The 17787-nt window shown below is 41.0% G+C and overlaps 1 protein-coding gene across 1 annotated transcript in view; it reads right to left on the bottom strand.

The window, feature by feature from the left end:
* Positions 1-17787, bottom strand: part of LOC132819381 (ALK tyrosine kinase receptor-like) — a 332695-nt gene that overhangs the window by 181160 nt on the left and 133748 nt on the right. Inside the window, exon 4 of the mRNA XM_060830863.1 lies at positions 12286-12436. Coding sequence (XP_060686846.1) covers positions 12286-12436 — 151 coding nt within the window. The remainder of the gene's footprint in view (positions 1-12285; positions 12437-17787) is intronic.

Raw genomic sequence — 17787 nt, 5'->3', positions numbered from 1 at the left:
AGCAATGGATACAATAAACGATATTAGTGGATGTTCACCCAGAAGTTGCCCGAGGCTGGAATCAAACATGGGACCCTGGTGCTATGAGGTAGCAGTGCTAACTGCTGAGCCGCTGTGCTGAACCACTGAGCTGTTGTGCACTGACAGATCTAATAATCTTTACTTATATTTCTTTTTTGTACAAATCGTTGGGCTAGATTTTGAGTTCAGAAACAAAACAGAAAATGTGGAATTGCAATGAATGGGCCACAGGTTTTAGATTTGAATAAATCTTGACTGTTGACATCATGAATGTCAAGCAAGGAAGGCAACTTGCTGAAGAAGATTATTGCAAATCTGACTAGTGTGAATATTTACTTTTGGATAGGGGAAGTAATATAGAGAACAATTAGGTTGATCCAATGAATGAGATGGTACATGATCTGTGGATCAAATAATTTGATGCATTTTATGGCATTTTCTTCAAATCTTTTTTAATGCTGTTAGGTGCACACTGTCTATTACATTTGCAATTATGTAACAAACTGGATTTATTTATTAGATTGAGTAAGTGGTGATTTATTTTTCTGTTATACTTTGCAACACATATTAACTGGGCCTTTAGTGAAACATATACTGTAATCAGAGGGTTTTTTTTACCTTATCTATTTTGACACATTCATACAAATAGAACAAATGAGTTAAGTTAATCATAAGAATCATCTGGATAATAAGAGTTGAGGAATATGTGATGGATCCTTAATTAATCCAGTCCCATTTGCCAGCATTTGGCCCATGTCCCTCGAAACTCTTCCCATCTATATGCCTAGCTTCCACCACTCCCTCTGGTAGCTCATTCCATGTACGTACCACCCTCTGTATGAAAATCTGCCCCAAAGGTCCCTTTTAAATCTTTCCCCTTTCACTTTAAACCTATGCCATCTAGTTTTAGACTGCCTTATCCTCAGAAAAATACTTTGACTGCTTCCCCCATTCATGCCCCTCATTATTTTATAAACCGCTATAAGGTCATCCCTCAGCGTCTAACACTCCAGGGAAATTAGATCCAAAGTTTGTGAGAAGATTTGTAGCTCGGGTGCTCGTTGTTGTGGTTCTGTTCGCCGAGCTGGGACTTTTTGTTGCAAACGTTTTGTCCCCTTTCTAGGTGACATCTTCAGTGCTTGGGAGCCTCCTGTGAAGCGCTTCTTTGCTGATTCCTCCGGCATTTATAGTGGTTTGAATCTGCCGCTTCCGGTTGTCAGTAGCTGTCCGCTGCAATGGCCGGTATATAGGGTCTAGGTCGATGTATCTGTTGATAGAATTTGTGGATGAGTGTCAACAGACACATCGACCTAGACCCTATATACCGGCCATTGCAGTGGACAGCTACTGACAACCAGAAGCGGCAGATTCAAATCACTATAAATGCCGGAGGAATCAGCACAGAAGCGCTTCACAGGAGACTCCCAAGCACGGAAGATGTCATCTAGAAAGGGGACGAAACGTTTGCAACAAAAACTCCCAGCTCAGCGAACAGAACCACAACAAATTAGATCCACCCTATTGCTCAAACCTCCAATCTGGTAACATCCTGGTAAATCTTTTCTGAACACTTTCATGTTTAACAATATCTTCCCTAAAGCAGAGAGACTAGAATTAATGGAGTATTCCAAAAGTGGCCTAACCAAATGCTATACAGCTACATCTGTACTCAATGTACTGACTGTTACGAAGGTGTAGAAGTGTACTGTACCTTTAAGAGAGTGAAGGACTGGCCAAGCACACCAAGTGCTGGAGAAGTTACAAAGTTACATTTGGTTCGGAACAGATAGCATTGGCTGAGTTGCCATGAGAGAAAAACAAATTTGAATTCGGCCAATCAGTTTAAATTATGCCACAAAATATCAAATCCCAATCAAGTTTGGATTTAGTATATTGGCAATCTTAAAAGCCAATGACACAATCCAATGCTTTAGGGGTATAAGACCTTGGAAAATTGAACAGCTGGGAGGAGAACTGCCAAGCCAGCATCTGCAAACTGTTGAGAGAATAGCTATTTTAAAGGTACCTTTATCAATCAGTAACCAGTGAAGCAGAATCCAAAAGAAGAAGAAAAGGAGACAGGAATACAGAAAAGAACTGAAAGCTGCTGGTTTTGAAAATAAATTTTGTTTTGTAAATCTTAATTGGGAGTTTTATTGGACTCAACAAGGTTCCCCAAGGGAGACTGGTTAGCAAGGTTATTTTTCATGGGAATACTTGGAGAACTAGCCATTTGGATATAGAACTGGCTCAAATGTAGAAGACAGAGGATGGTGGTGGAGGGTTGTTTTTCACACTGGAGGCCTATGACCAGTGGAGTGCCACAGGGATCAGTGCTGGGTCCACTACTTTTCATCATTTATATAAATGATTTGGATGTGAGCATAAGAGATAAAGTTAGTAAGTTTGCAGATGACACCAAAATTGGAGGTGTAGTGGACTGGGAAGAAGGTTACCTCAGATTACAACAGGATCTTGATCAGATGGACCAATGGATTGAGGAGTGACAGATGGCGTTTAATTTAGATGAATGTTGAGGAGCTGCATTTTGGGAAAGCAAATCTTAGACGGACTTAAACACTTAATGGTAAGGTCCTAGGGAGTGTTGCTGAACAAAGAGACCTTGGAGTGCAGGTTCATAGCTCCTTGAAAATGGCATTGCAGGTAGATAGGATAGTGAAGAAGGCGTTTGGTATCTTTCCGTTATTGGTTATAGTATTGAGTACAGGAGTTGGGATGTCATGTTGCAGCTGTACAGGACATTGATTAGGTCACTTTTGGAACATTGTGTGCAATTCTGGTCTCCTTCCTATCGGAAAGATGTTATGAAACCTGAAAGGGTTCAGAAAAGATTTACAAGGATGTGGCCAGGGTTGGAGCATTTGAGCTATAGGGAGAGGTTAAATAGACTGCATCAGAGGCTGAGGGGTGACCTTATAGAGGTTGATAACATCATGAGAGGCATGGATAGGATAAATAGACAAAGTCTTTTCCCTGGGGTGGGGGAGTCCAGTAATAGAGGGCACAGGTTTAGGGTAAGAGAGCAAATATATAAAAGAGACCTAAGGGGCAACTTTCTCATGCAGAGGGTGGTATCTGCGTGGAATGAGCTGCCAGAGGAAGTGGTGCAGGCTTGTACGATTGCAACATTTAAAAGGCATTTGGATGGGTATATGAATAGGAAGGGTTTGGAGGAACTTGATAAGATTCCCCATGGTATAAAGTCAGGAGGTATGGAATACAGGGAGATTTGGCTATCTGGATTCAGAATTGGTTGGCTGACAGAAGGCAGAGAGTGGTTGTAGATGGAAAATATTCTGCCTGGAGGTCAGTGGTGAGTGGCGTCCCATAGGGCTCTGTTCTTGGGCCAGGTGCTGGCAGGTGGAACTAAATTGGTTTGGGCTCTTTGGTCAGCATGGATGTGTTGGACCGAAGGGTCTGTTTCCATGCTGTACATCTGTATGACTCAATGACTAGTATTATAGAAGGGAAGGTAAAAGATAGGCTAGAGGAAGGAGTTGCAAAAAAGTAGCCAGTTAATTATTCTCTGTTATTCTTTAAGAAATAAAGTTCTTAATTTTTACTTTAAATAGTTCTTGACCTCTGAATTTTCACAGATTACTGGACAATATAAATCTTTTCTGTGTTGCAGATTTTAATTTAGCAGAGGGGTTTACCCTGTGTTGTAACAGTTTGGGGGCTCGTCGTCAGGATTTGAACTGGTTTAGACAGATTTGAATAGATTTGGGGTATAAAAATTCCCAGCAGATTTAAACACTTGCAAGTTAGCATCCTAGAACTTTAAATAAAATGTAGGTGAGGCAGTTTGTTTAATTTCAGTGACTTGTGATCAATTAAATTAAAAGTGAGAGAAATGGCTCTTAAAATTGCGAAAGAGGTTCTGGGATTTGGTGATGATTCTCAAATTTGCCAAGAAAATTTAGAAGGAAAGAAAAAGGCCATACTTTTAGAATTAGCAAGTTAAGTTAGATTTGGGTTTAACTAAGGACAAAAGTAAAGCGGAAATTGTAAGGGAGTTATTCAAACACTTAGGTGTTTCAGAGAAGTGCAGTAGAGGTAGAAAAACATAAATCACAATTGAGGAAAATGGAGTTAGAAGATAAACAAAGGGAGAGAGAAAGAGAAAGAGAGAGAAAAGAGAGAGAGAAAGGAAAAAGAGAGAGAGAAGGTTCTTGGCTGAGAGAAAAGAAAGGGAGAGAGAAAGAGAGAGAACATTTGAACTTGAGAAGTTGCGATTTAGTCAGCAAGGTCAAGTTAACAGGATGGAGATTAACAGAGAAGGTACTGATATACATAAATATGTTAAAACTCTGCCACATTTTGATGAAAAAGATGTTGAACACTTCTTTATTTCATTTGGAAAATTGGCTTGGTAGACAGAGTGGGCTGAGAACTTATGGGTAGGGCTAGTTCAGACTAGACTGGTAAGCAAAGCTAGCGTGGTATTTGCTGTGATGTCAGATGAGGTGTCAAGAGATTATGAAGAGGCTAAACAGGCTATTTTAAGTGCTTATGAATTGGTATCAGAAGCATTTAGACAGTGGTTCATAAACACAAAGAAGGAACCAGGTCAGACATATGTTGAGATCGAAAGAATTAAACATAGCCATTTTGATCGATGGGTTTGAAAATAGATAAGACGAAGATACTTATGGCGAAGATCTTTGCTTCCTCACTCTCCACGAGAGTCGTACCGGAGGATTGGAAAGAGGCTAATGTTGTTCCTCTTTTCAAGAAGTGTAATAGGGACATCTCTAGCAATTACAGACCAATCAGTCTTACGTCTGTTGTCAGCAAGGTTTTGGAAAGAACTCTGAGGGATAGGATTTATGACTATTTGGAAAAGCATAGCGTGATTAAAGGCAGTCAGCATGGCTTTGTGAGAAGCAGGTCATGCCTCACAAATCTTATTGAGTTATTTGAGGAGGTGACAAGACAGGTCGACAAAGGTACAGCAGTGGATGTGGTGTTCAGCAAGGCATTTGATAAGGTTCCCCATGGTAGGTTCATTTATAAAGTCAGGAGGTATGGGATACAGGGAAATTTGGCTATCTGGATTCATAACTGGTTGGCTGACAGAAGGCAGAGAGTGGTTGTAGATGGAAAATATTCTGCCTGGAGGTCAATGGTGAGTGGTGTCCCATAGGGCTCTGTTCTTGGGCTTTGACTTTTTGTAGTTTTTATAAATGACTTGGATGAGGAGGTTGAAGGGTGGGTGATTAAATTTGCAGATGACACAAAGATTGGAGGTGTCATTGATAGTATCAAGGGCTATTGCAGGCTGCAGCGCGATATAGACAAGATGTAGAGCTGGGCTGAGAAATGGCAGATGGAGTTCAACCTGGATAAATGCGATGTAAGCATTTTGGAAGGTCGAACTTGAATGCTGAAGATAGGATTAAAGACAGGATTCTTGGCAGTGTGGAGAAACAGAGGGATCTTGGTGTTCAAGTACATAGATCCCTCAAAGTTGCCACCCAAGTGTATAGGGCTGTTAAGAAAGCATATAACATGAACAACGGGATCTAGTTTAAGAGCCGCAAGGTTTTGCTGCAGCTCTACAAGTCTCTGGTGTGACCACACTTGGAATATTGTGTCCAGTTCTGGTTGCCCTACTATAGGAAAGATACAGAGGCTATGGAGAGGGTGCAAACAAGGTTTACCAGGATGCTGCCTGAACTGTAGGGCTTGCCTTATGAAGAGGTTGACTAAGCTTGGACTTTTCTCTCTGGAGAGAAGGAGGAAGAAGGGTGACTTGATCGAGGTATACAAGGTACTGACATGCATGGATAGAGTCAATAGCCAGAGACTTTTCCTCAGGGCAGGATTGACTGGTACGAGAGGGTCATAGTTTTAAGGTATTAGGAGAAAGGTACAGAGGGGACGTCAGAGGAAGGTTCTTTATGCAGAGAGTTGTGAATGCATGAATGCGTTGCCAGTGGTGGTGGTGGAAGCAGAGTCATTAGGGATATTTAAGCGCCTGCTGGACACGCACATGGACAGCGTGAATTGAGGGGTGTGAAAGTTAGGTTATTTAATTTTACATAAGGATTAATTCTTGGCATTACATCGTGGGCCAGAGGGCCTGATCTGTGCTGTACTTTTCTATCTTCTATGTTCTAAGAGGCTCTATGAGAGATTATTCTGCTGTTAGAGTTTAAAACCTCACTTCCAGAAATGGTAAGAATTCATGTGGAGGAACAGAAAGTTTAGGAAGTGAGAAAGGCAGCAGAATTAGCAGATGTGTACATGTTGGTGCATAAGACAAGCTTCCGGCCAGAATTTTGACTTGTGAGGGATAGAAGTTGGGAGAAGGGGAGATCCTATACTACTAAACCAAGAGTAGAGAGTGCTGGTAAGATTTTACCACAGGTTAAAAAAGACACCCAAGATGGTGGAAAGGAGGTGAAAGGCCTCAGGTGCTTCCACTGTGGTAAAGTGGGACACATAAAGACACAGTGCTGGTCATTAAAGAAAGGCATTGTGGGAAAAGATGTGGTGAAAGAAGCTTAGCAAGTGGCCTTAGTGATGGTAGCAGAGGAGACCCCAGAAGAGCTGAGGAGCTGCAGGAGAGTGTGCAGCCTAGGCAGGGGCTGAGTATGGAGTTAGCATCTGATCTCTACAAAGAATTTGCCTCTGTGGCTGAAGTTTACTTAGAAAGAATAGGGGGAGGAGGACAAAAAGCCATAATTTTGAGAGATACAGGATCTAACCAGTTGTTGATAGTAAGAGACGAGTGAATATGCGCTCTTTCTGATCTGTTACCTGAGAGTGTGGTAATTTGTGGGATAGATGGACAGAAATTTAGTGTTCCCCCATGTAAGATCAGGTTGGAGTGCCAACTCCAGACTGGTGAAGTTACAGTAGGAGTGATTGACAGAGTGTCATTTCCAGAAATCCAGTTTGTTCTTGAGAATGATTTGGCAGGATCCAAGGTGGGAGTGACATCCCTTGTTGTGCAGAACACCAAGAAAGACCAAGGAACTGAGGATTAAAACAGAAATATCCTGGTATTTTCCCAGACTGTCTGGTAACCAGATCCAACTATCATAAGTGACAGCACAAAACGAAAAGTAAAGAGAAAGATGAAGGAGTTGAGGTTCATTTAGCGGATACTCTATTTGATGTAATGGTGCAGGACAAACCTGAACAGGCAGAGGGTCAGACAGAAGTATTTAGTCCTGAAAGGCTAAGAGACTTGCAACTGCAAGACAAGATGATAAAAGATATATATGTGGATGCATACTCTGAAAATGAGGCAGAGAATATTCCAGAGGGTTATTATCTGAAAGGGAGAATCCTAAGACAGAAGTGGAGACCACAGCAAGTTAGTGCAGAGGAGAAATGGGCCAATGTGCACCCGATTGGATTACTGGTAGCATTCAGACAGGAGGCGTTTCCTGCAGGAAGTCACCTTGGGGTACGAAAGACTCAGGCTAAGGTACTAAAACAATTGTATTGGCCTGGAATGCACAAGGATGTGGTTAACTTTTGCTGCATGTGCCAAACATGCCAAATGATAGGTAAGTCACAGGTGGTAATAAAACCAGGACCTTTGTTGCCAATTCCCACATTTGAAGAACCTTTCACACGAGTTAGAATTAATTGTGTAGGTCCCCTCCTGAGAACTAAAGATGCGAACCAATACTTGTTAACTGTAGAGAATCTGTATACCAGATTTTCAGAGGCAATTCCATTACAGAGTATCAAGGCAAAAAAGAGTAGTAGAGGTGTTAGTAGCTTTGTTCACATGGTATGGGCTACCTGGAGAAATTCAGTTGGACTAAGGGTTAAATTTTACTGCTAGGCAGTTTAAGGAGGTGATGGATAGCTTAGGTATACAGCACTTTAAATCGAGTGCGTATCATCCTGAATCCCAGGGAGCTTCAGAAAGGTGGCATCAGATCTTTAAGATCATGTTGAGAGCGTACTGTCAGGACTACTCGAATGATTGGGATAAAGGTATCCCATTCGTATTGTTTGCCATTAGAGATGCCCCAAATGAAACGAGTCAGTCCACTCCCTTCAAATTAATATTCGGTCATGAAGTGAGAGACCATTTGAAATTAATTAAAGAAGAATTGGCAGGACCAAACTCAGAGATCTCACACTTAGTCTCTCCCTCACCTCCAATACATAATCAAAATCAAGTAGGTGAATTAGCTAAACAGCAGCTAAAGAGGGCACAGTGTAGAATGAAGCAAGTGGCAGATAAAAGCTCTGAGACTTGGACGTTTTCCCAAGGCCAGGTTTAGTGGTCCCTATCAAACTGAGAAAAAGTTGAGTCATGTGAACTATCTGGTAAAAATGCCAGATAGAGAAAAAAGGTATCAAGTATGTTATGTGAACACGTTGAAACTGTATCATACTCGAAAGAAAGAACTACTGCCCCGCAGAGTGAGGAATTAAATTCAGATGATGGAGATTTTGATATGCCTCAAAATAGATTCAAAAATGAAGAAGTCTTTGAGGAGTGGGATAGGTTAGTGAGCTATTTGTCTCAGGTACATAGAATGCAGTCGAAGGGTTTGTTATTGCAGTATAAGGATATATGTAAGAATTAGATGAGGAGGACTAATGCTATTGGATGTGAAGTAGACATCGGGAATAATGCTTCGATAAAACAACACCCCTGTTGGCTTAATCCTTTCAAAGCTAGACAGGTACAGATAGAGGTGGAGGCCTTCTTGATAAAGACATCATTGAACCAAGCCAGAGTGGGTGGAGTTCGTTAATCAGAGTTGAGATTGTGTTGCTGGAAAAGTGCAGCATTCCTGATGAAGGGCTTACGTCCGAAACATCGATTCTCCTGCTCCTCGGATGCTGCCTGACCTGCTGTGCTTTTCCAGCAACACACTCTCGACTCTGACCTCCAGCATCTGCAATCCTCACTTTTTCCGAGTTCGCCGATCATCTTAGTTCCTAAACTGGACAGGGCTCAATGATTCTGCGTGGATTATTGGAAGGTCAACACCTAAACAAAATGGACTCATACCCCATTCCTAGATTAGAGGACTGTATTGAGAGAAACCAGTTTCATCACCAAGTTGGATTTTATGCGTGGTTACTGGCAGGTACCTTTATCAGAGTTGGCGAAAGAAGTTTGTGCGTCTGTAACCCCAAATGGGCTATATCAGTTTAAAGTGTTGCCCTTTCGAATGAAGAATACACCAACCACATTCCAAAGACTCATGAACAGAATTGTGGCTGGATTAAGAAACTGTACTGTCTATTTGGACAATGTAGGGAACTTTAGTAAGTCTTGGAAGGATCACATGGTACAGTTGGCAGACATCTTTGAACGACTATGAGAAACAACACTGGTGATAAACTTAAATAAAACAGAATTCACAAAAGCAGAGGTGATGTTCTTGGGACATAACATCGGTCATGGAAGGTTGCCCCCACGGAACGCAAAGAAGAAGGCCATCGAGGAATTTCCACAACCAACCTCAAAGAAAGAGGTCCTTCGATTCTTAGGACGCAGTGGATTCTATCGGAAGTTTGTTCCAAATGTCAGCAGTGTAGTGACACCATTAACCAATTTACTGAAGAAGAACACAAAGCTTTGGTGGACAGAACCATGCCAGGACGTATTCGACCATTTGAAATCAATATTAACCACCAAACCAGTTTCAGCTACACCAAACCTTTCAAAACCTTTTAAAGTTGCCATTGATGTTAGTGGCATTGGGGTTGGAGCTGTACTCCTCCAGGAAGCTGAGGATGGGATTAAACTGCCAGTTGGTTACTTTTCGAAGAAGATCAACATCCATCAAAAGAAATACTCCACAATCAAAAAGGAATTATTGAGTTTGGTACTAGTCTTACAACATTTTAATGTGCATGTCCTGAACAATGTGTCAGAGACGGTTATGTACACGGATTGCTTACATTCTTAGAATGCTTCAAAGAAAAGAATATGAGACTATTACGTTGGAGTTTTATGTTCCAGACTTTTAATTTAAAAACCATGCATGTTGCAGGTCCAAAGAATGTAATCGCAGGTGCGTTATCGTGGATTTAACTGACAAAGGTTAGATGAGGTTTGTATTTATTTAATGTTATATATGTATACAGGTATATGGGAAGAAGTCAGGGTGAACTTATATTAAAGTTAACTGTATATTAGGGTAATGTGTTTTTAAAAAGAAGAAAAAAACACGAAGCTATCTTTTCATTATGATGGCCCATTTTCTTCTTAAGGGGGAAGCATATTGAGGATGTAGAAGTGTACCGTACCTTTCAGAGAGTGAAGGACTTGGCAAGCACACTGAGTTCTGGAGAATTTACAAAGCTACATTAGTTCAAAACAGATAGCACTGGTTGAGTTGCTGTGAGACAAAAATAAATTCAAATTCAGCCAATCAGTTTAAATTATACCCTGAAAGTTCAAAATTCCAATCAAGTTTGAATTTAGTATATTGACAATCTTAAAAGCCATTGACACAATCCGATGCTTTGGGGGCATAAGACAGGGAAATATTGAACAGTTGGGAGGACAACTGCCAAACCAGCATCTGCAAACTGCCCAGAGAATAGCTCTCTTAAAAATACCTTAATCAATCAGTAACCAGTAAAGCAGAATCCACAAGAAGAAGTAAAGAAGACAGGAATACAGAGAAGAACCGAAAGCTGCCTGGTTTTGAGATAAGAAGTTTTGTTTTGTAAATCTTAATTGGGAGTTTTATTGGACTAGTATTATAGAAGGGAAGATAAAAGATAGGTTAGAGGAAGGAGTTGTAAATAGTTCATTAATTATTCTCTGTTATACCTTAAGAAATAAAGTTGTGAATGTTTACTTCAAATAGGTCTTGACCTCTTGAAGTTTCGCAGATTACTGCATGGGGTAATTCTTTTTCTGTGTTGCGGGTTTTAAATTAGCAGAGGGGTTTACTCCATGTCGTAACACTAACCAATAAAGGTCAGTGTACCAAATGCCTTCTTCACTACCCTGTCCACTTGCGACTCCACATTCAAGGAACTACAAACCTGCACCCAAGGTGTTTGGCAACACTTCCTAGAATCCTACCATTAAGTGTATAAGTCCTGTCCTGATTTGCCTTCCCAAAATGCAACACTTCACATTTAACTAAATTAAACTCCATTTACCACTATTCAGCCTATCTGATCAAGGACCCGTTGTACACAAATTCTGGTGTCAACTGCATACTTACAACTATTTCTCCTATATTCACATCCAAGTCATTTATATAAATGACAAAAAGCATTGGACCCAGCACCAATCCTTGTGGCACACCACTGGCCACAGGCCTCCAGTCTGATAAACAATCCTCTACCATAACCCTCTGTCTCCTAACTTCAAGCCAGTTTTGAATCCAAATGACTAGCTTTCCCTGGATTCCATGTGTCCTAACCTTGTTAATCAGTCTCCCATTGCTCACCTTGTCAAATGCCTTCCTGACATTAATATAGACAATGTCCAAAGCTCTGTCTTTGTCAATCTTTTTTGTCACTTCTTTAAAAAAAATCAATCAAGTTCGTGAGACACGATTTCCCATATATAATATCACGTTGACTATCCCTAATCAGTCCACCTCGTTCCGAATACATGTAAATCCTGTTCCTTACAATTCTCTGGGAATTGGTTTAACTCAGTTGGCTGGACTGTTGGTTTGCAGAGCAGTCTAATACCAACAGCTTGGGTTCAATTCCCATCACTGGTTTGAGGGTACTGTGAAGGACTCTCTTTCTCAACCTCTTCCCTCACCTGAAGTCTGGTGGCCCTCAGGTCACCACCAGTTGTTTCTCTCCAAATGAGAGCAACCCTATGGTCTGTTAAGACTATGGCAACACCACAAGGTTCCTCCAACAACCTACTTACTGCTGATGTCAGGTTCTCATCGGTTGAGAGCTCCCTGGCTTTTCCTCACCACATTTCTAAATAATGGCATCATATTAGCCATCCTCCAGTCTTCCAGCATCTCACCAGTGGCTATCAAAGATACAAATACTTCAGCAAGGGGCCCAGCAATCGCTTCCCACAAAGTTCTGATCAGGTTGCATGGATTTATCCACCTATTTATGCGTTTTAAAATGTCCAACACCTCCTCCTTTGTAATAACGACACTCTTCAAGATATCACCATTAATTGCTCCAATTGACGTGGTTGAGATCATTAAAATAAAAACAGTTTGCACTGCCAAGGATGTTTGCGGTTTCCATTAATTATTTTATGTTGCTATGAAGGAAAAAAAATATGTAAACTACATAGCTACTTACATTCGGACAAGCATCTTCTCCCTGTTGTCCAACCAATATGTACAGAATTAGATCTTTTTCTAGTTGGAAAATGGCTTGTACTAACACACCATGAAATCTTCTAAAGTTTCCCTTCCCTCCTGTGCCTCCAGCAGCTCCGTATGCTGATATCCTGCAGGTAGAAGTCAAAATTGTTTACATTAATTCATATATTCTCCTTCAACATCACATTCCATAACCATGATCTCTCATATCTAGAAGGCAGCAGATGAGTACTAGCACCAGACCACCTGCAAGTTCCCCTCCAAGCCACTTACCATCCTGACGCGGAAGTTTATTGTCATTCTTTCATTGTGACTGGATCAAAATGCTGAAACTCCCATTCTAACAGAACAGTGTGATGTACATACACCAAATGGATTATCGCAGTTCACTGAAGCAGTAGCCCCTCAGCACCATTTTATGGGCAATTAGGAATAAACAAGAAACTTTGGCCTCATGACAAAATCCACATCTGTGGAAGGATTCAAAAGAAAGAAACTTTCTGTTTCCAATATTTTAACTATTAGATGTGACATTGACAACCATTTCAATATTTACCGAGAGGTGATTGAGAGTCTGCGGGAGTGGGGTTGTGGTGATGGAATAAAGGTTGGGAAATGTGGAAGAATCGATTACACTGAATGGCCATGGGGCAAACACTTTAAGTCCCCCTCCCACTCCACCAAGGACATGCAGGTCCTGGGCCTTCTCCATTGCCAACCCCTTGCCACCTGACACCTGGAGGAAGAATGCCTCATCTTCCACCTTGGGACCCTGCAACCCCATGGCATCAATGTGGATTTCACCAGTTTCCTCATTCCACCCTCCCTCCCCCACCACCCAGTCCCAACTTGGCACTGCCCTCTTGATCTGTCAATCTTTCTTCCCCACTTATCTGCTCCACCTTCTTGTCCGACTATCACCTTCTCCCCGTCCACCTTCATTTACTCATCAGATCCCCAACTACCTTTGCCCCAGCCCACCCCCCTCCCATTAATCTTCCAGCATCCCCTGCCACCCCACCCCCCCTCCCCCCAAAGGCCTCATTTTTGTTGAATGGCTTATGCCCGAAATGTTGACCCTCCTTCTCCTCAGATGCTGCCTGATCTGCTGTGCTTTTCCAGCGCAACACTCTCGACTCTGATCTCCAGCATCTCAACTCACTTTCTCCTGATGAACAAAACTGTCGAGTGGGAACTTCATTACAGAACAGCTGAGCCTTGTCCTGTCCAGCGTCTGTACTTTCAGAGAAAGGACGGGGAAGTTTGTGGGGGGAGGTGGGAGTTAATGCAAATGTGGTATTAACTGGGTAGTTTGAAGGAAACACATGGACGGGTTGGACCGAAGGGTCTGTTTCCATGTTGTACATCTCTATCACTCAAATGTTTTGATTACTCTTGCATCTTTTAAACTGCTAAGTGTCCCAAGGTTGAAACACAAACAAGAGGAGCTCTCAACAGAAATCTTATTAAAATGGAGATACATAAACATTTTAAAAGGTTTCAATGACTGACCCACCTCCAATGAGTGTATTAGTTGCCTGGACCTCATTCTGCCTCTGTTAAGGCTATAAATGGGTGGCTTTCAGACTTGGATTTGAAACTGTCAACACAATTTCTTCTAGTTGACCAATCAACCAAACCCAGGTATGTTTAGATTAAATGCTGCCCACCCCAATTCCAGCCCTATGTGTTTAGGATACCATCATAAAATAGTAGGTGAAAGTAGGCTTCCTGATGAAGGGCTTTTGCCTGAAACGTTGATTTGCCTGCTCTTCTGATGCTGCCTGGCCTGCTGTGCTTTTCCAGCACCACTCTAATCTAGACTCTGATCATAAAATAGTAACCTCCCCCATGTGCTTTTCATCTCCATTTAAACAGTCCAGCTGTCTACCTTTTTTGTGAAGAACCTCCTTAAAACATATCTCTTTGATTAGCTGTGCCTATCCCTTGCATTTTCTATTTTTCCAGCCTGACAAGGATTTTTATTATTTCTATTAAGTCTAAAGTGGGATTGAACATTAAAGGAGCTTAAGAAATGAAAGCCATTATCGAAGCTTGATTCTGATTTCCTTTCCTAACAACCTCTTGAAGCTGCAAGGGGGCAAAAAACAAATGAGCTTATCCATTCTTTCTGTTTACTTCCCACTATTTCCATTAAGTGGAAATGCAGGTAATCTGTTCACAAGCCTTAGCCAATAAAGCACATTTACCACCTCATGTAAAGGCTCAGTGGTGCAGTGTTAATTTCCCTAACTTTGAGCCAGGTAGGTCTGCGCTCAAGTCCTTCCTGCTCCAAATGTTATAAAACTTCAGCTAGCTTTTGTAAGCTGGTAACTCCAGGGGACATTTTGGGGGATAGCTTCAGTTAATAATCAATCTTATACTAGGAGACCCAATACTGTAGGTTTGCAGTTTTCATATGGAAGGAGACTAGGAATCATTTGAGGATTGTAGATTTAAGAGTCACTGGCTTTTCACATTGCTGCTGGCATATTTCTGAGAGAGATCAGGCGCAGCAGATGACCATTTGAAACTCATTTCGGAATGTTAATATTTCACGAAAAAATAAGTGCAAAGATGTTCAACCTCTTCTTGGTGGTCAGGGTCTGCATTGCCCTCTAATATTTTTGATAGGTCATATTACTCTTGTTTAGTTATCTCTAAAATGATCATTCCTTCCATCCTGGTTGAAATTATACAGAAAATAACCTTAAATGGAAGAAGTCATAAAACGTAAATGGGGAGAGAAGTAGTTCTCAATTCAGTTCCTTGCAGATATCAGTGCACAGTACAAAAAGCAATACAAAAACTTAATTTAATATCGAATATACTGCTCATGGGTTAGTTGAGGATATGATAAGCAAGAAATCAAATTTTAATGTTGCATCTAAAAGAACCCCAAAAATCCAAAGAACTGCAGAAGTTGGAAATCAGAAAGAAAATCAGAAATAGCTGGAAAAATTCAGCAGATCTGGCAGAATCTGTGAACAGAAAGCAGAGTTTGGGTCCAATGACTTCATTTAAGAATGAATACTGTATTGTTGGCTTCTGTCATAAATAATTAAGTGGACAAGATCTGTAGGTAACTTCACTCAAGGCAAAATGGGAAAATGTTCTGTGTTGCAGCACAACTATTTAATTTGATGAATTCAGGGGGAAAATAAACTGCTCTATGTTTTACTACATTGACAGAAATCTTGTTTTTATTCCCAGATGCTTACATCTCAATGGAGCAGCAACATACAGGAGAGGGCTGAAAAATCAAACTCTATAAATATATCATGAAACTCTTGTTTTAACTATCAAAGGCAGCGGAGATCAATCCACTTCTTTTCATAAAACATCAGTGTATAAGCAACTGCTGATAAGTTGTTAAAACCCTTGTCCATCCTGGTTTTTAAATGTTACACTTGTAGGTAACTTCCACCAGCCACACTATATTTGCTCTGTACTGTCAAAGTTAGCACTAATGGGTGCTAGAAATAAATGAAAGGCAACATAGGGCTTTCACAGCTCAGGGTGAACAGCAGGCGAACTGCACTGAGAGTGCAAACATATTATCCAATTTTCTACTTTTCCAAAACAATCAAATCCTGAAGCAAGCCCCAGCTCATTCTTGATGGGCAGCTAAACCAATTAGTTAGGAGCAGTTTGCCTTGTCAATATAACAACTTTGACCACAAATACAGCTGACTGAAGAATTGAATACACGGTGCTGAACAGGTTTCATATTGAGATTCACTAATACCACATCAGATTCAGTAGTGAAGAGGGTTAATATTAGCAGAACAGTATAGATTCTACAGTGTTCTTTAGGTCTCATGCATTTTCTAGGCTCCTGAGGCAATTGGTCATATTATGCTGAATAAATAATGACATCTGAATGTCACATATCATTAATAATGTACAAAGTGACCTGGTACTTACAATAACAAATAGATATGCTGTGCATTGTGACTCACCACAAGTTGCACTGCCCTGTCATTAGCTTTGCAAAAATGGCATCTTGTGCTTAATCTTACTGTGATTTCCATGAAGTTGCTGCTTTCGCACACTACGTACCCATTCAATTCACTGAGGAAAATTAAGTCTCATAATTAACATGATCAGTGTACTCTTTACAGTGTGATAATTGTGAATGACACTCCATCAATCTCTCTTTCTCAAGTGTGGAGGTTATAAATTTTCAGGAAAAGTAAAAGTGAACAATGTTTATTGTTTCTTAATTTTCTTTTCATTTATTTTCTTTCTAAGTCTCGTAATTGAATCGTTCCCTCCCTCTATCTCTGTTTCTAAACCTGACCTGGCATCAAATTCATCCATTCGCATTCACCCTCTTCTAAGTCTTTCCTATGCTTATTTGTCAATCTTTAAATGTCATTGGGTAAGATGATGGCCTGTGTTTCCCATTGTTCACCGAGTTACCAGATGACCTGCACCTTGATCAGTTCACACACCAGCAAAAAATCTGAGCAATTTCCAGCAAACTTTTAAAACATAACCATTTATGAAATGTAAATTCAACAGTGGACTTTGCCTGATACCCAACTCAGTTGATCCAATAATTGTTCCCTGGATTAGGCTGAGTCCCATAGTTTGCAATGTTGAAGAAGGATAGCAATTGACCTCAGCCTGACTAAATAAAATCCAGAAGGGGAAAACACATTTGGTTCATCAAACCTGCAACATCAGAGACAAAGGGAAGCCTACTGGAGTCAGGAATGGAGCCATACAGATGTGGAATATTGGAGAACCTACCTGAATATTGATTCTTGCCTCCATTCCATACTCAGGTCATTTTTATAAATGTGAGTTTGAGGAATGGGAGGGTAAGTTGTCCTCAAAAGGGTGCTATCAAAGTCAGTAAATTCATGGTGACATAAGACCAACTGATAGAAGCCTGCTTTTCTGGAGGGTTTTTCCTCAGTTGACTCCAGATTCCTGAGGCAGAGGAGAAAGTTGATGAGGGGAGTAGGGTTCAAAGTAGACTTGCTGGGCCAGCCTCCCTGCCTGCTTGAGACAGCAACATACTATCTTGTAGAGGATTCAGTAGTAGCCACAGCTGCTGAACCTGTTGTGTCTGGTTATGAAAGGGTTAATATGGAAAAGTGTCAAAAGCACCATCCTCTATGATGAAGTCACATGAACCTGCAGGCCAAACAGCTCAGGATTCCAGAGGAATATGACCTAATACCCGGTCCTCCTCATATTCTCTGTAACAATGGCTGAATTTTACCATGCGTTCTCTCAAACATTCTTCCCAAATTTGCCTTCTTCCTATACCTATAAGGCATCTCACTTATTGCATTTCCCACTTGACACAGCCAGAAATATTCGCCACTGCTGGGACATCCACGCCCTCGTGTCATGCCATCTCTAATGCCCAGTTGTACATTCGGTCAAATGTTGGCAGCCCACAGCTACACCCATGGTTTCTGTCAATTGCCCTAGATATGGACAGAAATTGGCATCCTACTGT

This window comes from Hemiscyllium ocellatum, chromosome 10 (genome assembly GCF_020745735.1).
Source record: "Hemiscyllium ocellatum isolate sHemOce1 chromosome 10, sHemOce1.pat.X.cur, whole genome shotgun sequence".
NCBI classification, from domain to species: Eukaryota; Metazoa; Chordata; class Chondrichthyes; order Orectolobiformes; family Hemiscylliidae; genus Hemiscyllium; species Hemiscyllium ocellatum.
This window is presented reverse-complemented; position numbering and strand designations above follow the sequence as displayed.